Genomic DNA, 8,605 nt, shown 5'->3' on the forward strand with positions numbered 1-8,605 from the left:
TCTTTGTTTCCTGATATGTCACAATAAAATTCTCTTTGTTGCAGAAGGCTTTGGTGAGAGTTGTTTTCTCTACAACAAATGCAAATCAATACATTAATCAACATGTATTTACGGAATATCGTCTGCAGAGAAGGTGCTGTCTCAGGTACAGTGGAATGTAGAAATGAGCGTAAGACATGATCCTTATCCTCATAGGACTTAGAAATTTATCATTTTATTCAAACGTTTAGCATTAGACATGTTTACAATTAAGAATTACATTAACAGAATTTAAGAATTCCAAGTGCTAGTTAGGAATCATATTAAGAAAAATAGAAAATTTCCAGAAATCATTACTTAATTTTTTTTAGAGTTTAAGACAGTTCTTTCCAGAATAGAAACTTAAGTATGCTGCTTTCACAGTGAATTTAATGCACTAAGATTTTCATTCAAATGATATTATTTTTATTTAAAGCTTTAATCCAGTTATACATGAAAACCAAATTCTAATTTCTTAAGAAATGCCTTTTTTTATTGTTGTTTTTTGGTCATGTAAACATTTTTCTGTAAACCATGTATTCAGGTTTCTGTAACAGTGAGGGTGATGTCAGATTCTTTGGTCCACTCTTAAGATACCAAACACATGTACCATTCGAACACTTTCTTGAACTAAATTCTAAGACAAAGTTAAGAGGCATGCTGCAGCAGAGCTCAGGTCTAGGTGCGCTGGCTGCCAGGTTAGCGGATATGGTAGACGAGTGGCAGTCACTCCTCCCGGAGGCCCTGGCCCTCCTGAGGCCCAGCAAGCATCATTTTCTTTGTTTATACTCAACCAGATATTGTCTTTCTGGTTGCTGGACACCCATCAAATGGCGAGAACTCTAAAAACAGAAACGGGAAAAAAATGTAGAAATTAAGAGACAGGAGCCAATGTTTTTAAGTCTAAGGTTTATTCAATTGTAATCTTCTCTAAAAGGTACAAAGTTTAGGTTTGGAACGTGGGGGGATGTTTGCATGGAGGAGTTTCACAATGTCAAGCGTCAGCTTTAGCTTTCCATTCAAAGAACAAGAAAAGAAGACAGTCCCTTATCATAATAGCAGGCTCTTCACAGTTGCACAGGCCTCAAAGCTATGGGCCTGACAGGCCCTTTCACTTCCTCAGGCTAAAGAGGACGCCACAAACAAAGCTCTTTCTACATTCTAGCTCAAAAGCAGTGACTCTTCATTGTTAATCACTGGGTGAAATCAGTATTGCACACGTTGTAAGCGTTTAAGAAACAACATGGTGTTGGTAGTGTGAACCACTGTTTACAGTGTACTTGACTATGATCATAATTTTCTTAAAGGATATCTTGTGGGTTCCAAATATTCTTCTGATTTTTTTCTCCCTAGTTACAAACAAAGGCGCCCTGATGGCACAATGGTTAAGCCCTTGGTTGCTAATTGAAAGATCATCGGTTTGAACCCATCAGCTGCTCCTCGGGAGAAAAGACCTGGGATCTGTTCCCATAAAGATTATAGCTTAGGAAACCCTATGGAGCAGTTCTACTCTGTCCTATAGGGTCACTATGAGTTGGACTGGACTTGATGACACACAATGACAACAGTTACAAACAAGGTGTGAATGTGTGTGGGCGGGAGGGGGAAGCAGAGAAGGAAATCAGTTTTTTTGCACATAGTACAAAGAAATTGTTGAGGCTTGTTGTTGTTGTGTGCTGCCTGGGTCGATTCTGACTCTTAGCGACCCTGTATGACAGAGTAGAACTGCCCCATAGGTTTCCAAGGCTGTAATCTTTATGGAAGCAGACTGCCACATCTTTCTCCCGAGGAGAGGCTGGTGGGTTAGCAGCCGAGTGTTTACCACTGTACCACCTGGGCGCTTTTAGCTGAGGCTTAGGAACTTGAAAAAAGTAAAGCAATATAAGGGCTTTGTCCTGTCAACCTTGGGGGTTGGGAGGAGATGAGTAGTGAGGAAAGATGAGGTAGATCCAATTTAGGTGAACCAGAATGGGCTCATTAGCAAGGAGATTCTTCAGGGAGTTAATAAAATGAGTTGCAAGTTTCCACATACACCCTGAAATTGCATCCACAATTATGTGTGTATGAACAGATATGTACTTTTCTAGAAAGGGGAACCATAGATTTTTGTAAGTATTTCTCAGAATCCATGATCCCCCCAAAGAATAAAACAAAACAAACAAACAAACAAACCAGTATGTTAGCAACAGGGTGCTTGCTTTTTCAAGTGAACTGAAGTGGTTGCCTATGAATGCTTACTGGAGAACAGCCCCACTGCCAACATCAGAGCCTTGCTGCCTAATCACGGCTTCTCAAAAGCTTTGCAGTGTCTCATCATTGTTTGGTTTTGTTTCATTCTTAATGGAAGACACTTGAAATTAAATTAATCTAAAAAGTTTGGGGGATTTCTGAAGACCCTTTGAAATGAAACACTGGACTGTTGGAAAGTTATATTTGGAAATTCTAGCATTTGATTTTTGTACTACAGTAGGTAAGTTCCCTTGGAGGAGCTGGTTTCCAAGTCTAACTTCAGGGAACCAATGATTAACCTGCCCTTGACAACAGAGTGTCAAGAACATGCTCTGGCAACACATCACCTCCTGTCTCCTACAAACCCACTGCAGCTGAGTCAATTCCGATTCATAGAGACCCCCATGGGGTTTCCAAGGCTGGTGGTCTCGAACTACAAACCTTTCGGTTAGCAATCAATCGCCCTAAGCCACCAAGGCTCCTTCCTGTCCCCTACAAGAGCTTGGTCATTTGGAGGTCATTTCTTGACCACCTTATTTTACACTTTATTAAAACAAGTCCAATAACTAAATAATCACAACCAAACTTTCTATTTCTAGGATAAGCATTGTGAAATGTAATACTGGGTCATGAGAATTCACTTATACTTGTACTTTTTACAAACTGAGATAACAATCTTTAAAAAATGTTCATAGGGGTATCAAAACAGAAATAGCATGTATGTAAAACAGGATGAATTAGGTATAGCTAATAGAATTCTTAGCTAGAAATAAACTGTTGCAATAAATCTTGCCTATGGAACTGGTCAAAATTACTGGTCTCCAAGGATAGGTGTCACATTGTATTCACAAATATCCTTTCAATCTGAAAAGGCATTCCGGTGCCCTCTTGTTGGTGGGACAATATTTCTATGCTGAGTCAGTCCTGGGCAAAATTGTGACATTTAACTCAGTGGACCAGGAACTAGTATGTGGTATCTGTGTCTGTAAAGCTTGTCCTAATCTTTATTTTGCCAACAAAACTACTCAGCTAAGAAACTTTGCAAAGAGTGTTTTGATTTTGCTTTTATTGTAGAATTTTGAGAGCTCTTCATCACTGATAATTACTTGTACTCAAAATACAAGTGCACAAGACAGCCAGGAAAAGTGCTGAAATGTGCATATTTATAAGATTTTCTGTTTCACCTACGCTTTTATATAATTTCCACTGAAATGTCACCCAAAAGTTTTAATTATCCTTCCACACATCAGTCTTAACCATATCAAAAGTAAATCAAAGCACAAAATGCTGTGCGAGTAGCCCTGACTTTGAAGTGCTTAATTACTGAGCTTCAGTCTCAGTTTAAACAGCACCTTTTATCCAAAGTTTTCAAAATGGCTACTGAACAGTGGAACTAAACTGGCCTTTCCCTTATTTCCTAGTGCGGTCCCTAGATCAGCAGCATCAGCATCACCTGGAACTTGTTAGAAGTGCAAATTATTGAGCCTGACCTCAGACCTAACAGATCAGGAACTCTGGGGTGGGCTTGGCATTCTGTGTTCTAATAAGCCCTGCAGGTGATTCTGACACTTGCTCCAGTTTGAGAGCTACTAGTCTAGGAGAAAGGAGTCCTGGTGGCACAATGGTTAAGTGCTTGGCTGCCAACTGGAAAGGTTAGTAGTTTGAACCTACCCAGCAGCTCTGTGGGATAAAGACTTGGTGATCTGCTTCTGTAAAAATTACAGACTAGAAAATCCTATGGGGCAGTTCTACTCTGTTACATGGGGTTGCTATGAGTGGAAATCAACTAGATGGCACCTAACAACAACAGTAGTCTAGGAGAACAGATATACAGAGACACAGGGCAGTTAAATTATTGGAATAGTCAATGGTCATACCAGACCTTTTCATTTTTATTCACTCTTTTTGCTGTTGGGTTAATTTTCATTCATGCCATGGCTTTACAAAGAGACCAAGGGCTATGACTGGCATCCAAAACCAATGGTGCACTTTTGGACCTACAGACGTCTTTTTAGGGAAACAAGCTCATAATCAAAGCCATGTTTATTTAACACAAGGAAAATGATCAAATTGGTAAATTCATGAGGGGCATCCTAACACTGTAAGTGATGGAAACACAGCTATTAGATCCTGGCCATGTGGTAAACCCAGTGGTGACGAAGTCTATTCCAACTCATAGCAACCGTACAGGACAGAGCAGAAGTGCCCGATAGGATTTCATTTTTCTCCTGCAGAGCAGGGTTCACAATCAACACTCATGGAAGCAGCAGTCAAGAAATCAAAAGACACATTGCATTGGGAAATCTGCTGCAAAAGACCTCTTTAAAGTGTTGAAAAGCAAAGATGTCACCTTGAAGACTAAGGTGCTCCTGACCCAAGTCATGGTGTTCTCAGAGGCCTCATATGCATGTGAAAACTGGACGATGAATAAGGAAGACCAAAGAAGAACCAATGTTTTTGAATTGTGGTGCTGGAGAAGAATATTGAATATACCATGGACTGCCAAAGAACGAACAAATCTGTCTTGGAAGAAGTACAGCCAGAATGTTCCTTAGAAGCAAGGATGGTGAGACTATGTCTCACATACTTTAGACATGTTATCAGGAGGGACCAGTTCCTGGAGAAGGACATCATGCTTGGTAAAGTAGAGGGTCAGCAAAAAGGAAGAAGACCCTCAAGGAAATGGACTGACACAGTGGCTGCAACAATGGCCTTAAGCATAACAACAATTGTGAGGATGGAGCAGGACCGGGCAGTGTTTCGTTCTGTTGTGTATAGGGTCACTATGAGTTGGAATTGACTTGACGGCACCTCACAACAATACAACAACACTTTGCAGTTAGCAGCCTAATGCTTCACCACTGCGATGCCAAGCCTCCTCTGGCCATGTGATAATGAGGCATGTAGATTAGATTTTCGAATTAAGGGTACCCAGCATCTTCTCAGTCTGGTTCAATCTAAGGCACCTGTTAAGATCAGGCCAAAATGAGGATCAGTCATGTCATCTCTAGTAATTCCAACCATGGGTTTAGAATATATACCAAATTTGAAAATCATCTTTAAAATTCTGAAAACACTTACCTGTTTTGGTAATGGGTCCAGAAGACTACAGTCATATTTATAAAGTATTAAAATAACACATATTTGAATCTCTAACAGAGTAAACCACCTGAAAGAAAAATATAAGTTACTTGGTTGCAAAGGATGCAAAAGTATCTACTAAAAGAATATCTAGAAAGGACATATATTTCACAGCAATTATGTTTTTCTTTGTAATATAAATTTTTACTATGAAAAGTAAAGAGTAAGAACTTACACTTTTCTTTCATAATACCACCTACTCCAGAGAGAAGGAGCCCTGGTGACACAACAGTTAAGCACTCAGCTGCTAACCAAAACATTGGTGGTTCGAACCCACCCAAACACGCTGTGGTAGAAAGACCTGGCAATCTGCTCCTGTAAAAATTACAGCCTAAAAAACCCTATGGGGCAGTTCTACTCTGTCACATGGGGTTGCTATGAGTTGAAAATCGACTCCACAGCACCTAACAAAAACTTCATAGGATAGTGAGGATGATTAAATTGCTTAATAATGTATGTAAAATGCTTAGCCAGTGGAAGCACTCAATAAATGAGAACCCCAGGTCTCTCTTCCGAGTTTTAGATCTGTGCTTTTCAATATGGTAGCCATTTGCTACATGTTGCTATTTAAATTTAAATAAGTTAAAATTAAACAAAATGAAAATTTTCAGTTCATCAGTTGCATTTGCCACATTTCAAGTGCTCAATAACCACATGTGGCTACTGGCTACTATACCGGACAGTGCATATATAGAACATTTCCATCATCACAGAAAATTCTATTAGACAGTCCTGCACGGGTCTAGACCCTTATTGCTCACTGGACATTACTGCCTGAATGCTCTAAAACCAAAAAACAACAACAACAACAACAAAAAACCCAAACCCGTTACCAATGAGTTGTTTCCAACTCACAGCGACCCTACAGGACAGAGTAGAACTTCCTCAGAGGGTTTCCAAGGAGCGGCTGGTGCATTCGAACTGCCGACCTTTTGGTTAACAGTCAAACACTTAACCACTGGAGCACCAGCGCTCTTAATGCTCTAAAGGACCTCAAATTCTCTACAATCTCCAAATCTGCTCTTCCTTTTTTTTAAAAAATTTTACTTTAGATGAAGGTTTACTGAACTAGCTTCTCATTAAACAGTACACATATTGTTTTATGACATTGGTTAACAACCCCACGACATGTCAACACTTCTCAACCTTGGGTTCCCTATTATCAGCTTTCCTGTCCCCTCCTGCCCTCTAGTCCTTGTCCCTGGACTGCTGTGCCCCATTAGTCTCGTTTATGTCTAATCTTTGGCTGAAGGGTGAACCTCAGCAGTGACTTCATTACTGAGCTAAAAGGGTGTCCAGGGGCCATACTCCTGGGGTTTCTCCAGTCTCTGTCAGGCCAGTAAGTCTGGTCTTTTTTTGTGAGTTAGAATTTTGTTCTACATTTTTCTCCAGATCTGTCCAGGACTCTCTCTTGTGATCCCTGTCACAGCAGTCAGTGGTGGTAGCTGGGCACCATCTAGTTGTACTAGACTCAGTCTGGTGGAGGCCGTGGTAGTTGTGGTCCATTAGTCCTTTGCACTAATCTTTCCATTGCATCTTTAGTTTTTTTCATCCTCCCTTGCTCCCGAAGGGGTGAGACCAGTGGAGTATCTTAGATGGTGGCTCACAGGCTTTTAAGATCCCAGATGCTACTCACCAAAGTAGAATGTATAACATTTTCTTTAAAAACTATGTTATGCCAATTGTATGCTCTTCCTTTTGTAATTGTTCTCTCAGGAGTCACCAAACTTTTTGATTACAAAAAAACAAAGGGCGGGGGAGAAACACTTGCCGTTGAGTTGATTCCAACTCATGGCGATCCTATGTGTGTCAGAGTATAACTGTGCTCCATAGGGTTTTCAATGGCTGATTTTTCTGAAGGAGATCACCAGGCCTTTCTTCCAAGGTGCCTCTGAGCATGTTCAAACTGCCAACCTTTTAGTTAGTAGTTCAGAACTTAACCATTTGTTCCATCCAGGGGGGCTTTTTTTGATTATACACCCCTGATAAAAATATTTGAGTAAGGAGGCAGTGCCAAGCTGGCAGACTACTCAGATGCTTCCGGTGGACCCTCTTACAACAAAGACCCAAAAAAAAAAACAAGTGATTTGATTATATATGTCAGTCTGGGAGCCCTGAACATCAAAGGCAGAGTTGAGGAACTGGACTGAGTGGCAAGGGGAGGGACAGACAGATTGGAAGCAGCGAGGAGTTGCCAGACCTGACCTGGTGAGAGCCTGAGCCCTTCAGGCCTAAGCAGCTCGTGGGTGAGCGGTGAGGGAGGCAAGTGGCAGTGCTTGGGAGGCACATTTTCCACACTGGGAGAGACTGAACACCAAAGACCCTACACGGCCACCCAGAACCAGTGGGAAGCAGCCTTCATGGGCGAAAGATAAATACTTGAGTACGGCTTACCGTGTGGATCAAAAACACCTCCCTTAGGGAAAAACCTCTTTCCCGTTTACCTCCCCACCCCCTGCTCTGCTCTGGGTCAAGGACCAGCTTTAGCAATTGCTGAGTCCCCTGGGCCGGAAGTAGGATCTGTCACATGCCCTGAGCCATTCTCCCTGCCTTGGAGAGTGAACAAATTAACAAACAGGGGAAAAAATAAACTACCAGCTCCCCTAAGCCAGGAATCCAGGGTAGGCACAGCTCCTATGCCTAGGCACAGGCATAAGGGGTCCACGGACTTTGAGTGCCTTTCCCCCTAAACAGACTTGTGTGGGCCCATCTCAACAGTGTAGGCCCTCATTACCACAGTACAACAGGGTATATACCGGAACTCTAACCTCAACTGTTTCAGCTGTGAAGTGGCAGGGTCTTGACATTTGACACTGCTCTGCCCATTAGACAGGGTCTTCACCTACCCACATCAAGGGCCTGAGGACTGGTGGTTCCACGCATGCCACCTAGCCACCTGCGATAGGGGCCCATGAATAAGTTGTGCCCACCAGTCCTTATAGCGAACAGCATTAGGTGCTCTTAGTCAGGCTGCAAAACCCACCCACCTACACACTCTAGGGAACAGGGATATGCCTTCCTTGAGGACACTCGGGGGCGGCCATCAGCCCCCTGCCTTGCTCGGAGCCATCAGCCCCCTGCTGCAGTCAGATGCCTGTGCCTACACCAATCACCCATGCCTGTCTAGGACTGTAAGTGAGAGCCTACACCACACACTTGGTGGCTATCTATCGGGGCACCTGAGCTGAATCCATACAGGAGGAGTGGGTGGACTCCT

The 8,605-nt window shown here is 42.2% G+C and overlaps 1 protein-coding gene across 1 annotated transcript in view; it reads right to left on the minus strand.

Moving 5' to 3' along the window:
* Window positions 1–788: 788 nt before the first annotated feature.
* LOC101347682 (24-hydroxycholesterol 7-alpha-hydroxylase) overlaps window positions 789–8,605 on the minus strand; it is a 163,185-nt gene continuing 155,368 nt past the window's right edge. The window contains 2 exon segments of the mRNA XM_004379526.1: window positions 789–860; window positions 5,329–5,416. Of these exon segments, the coding sequence (XP_004379583.1) occupies window positions 789–860; window positions 5,329–5,416 (160 nt within the window).

Source organism: Trichechus manatus, unplaced genomic scaffold, assembly GCF_000243295.1.
Source record: "Trichechus manatus latirostris isolate Lorelei unplaced genomic scaffold, TriManLat1.0 scaffold00065, whole genome shotgun sequence".
NCBI classification, from domain to species: domain Eukaryota; kingdom Metazoa; phylum Chordata; class Mammalia; order Sirenia; family Trichechidae; genus Trichechus; species Trichechus manatus.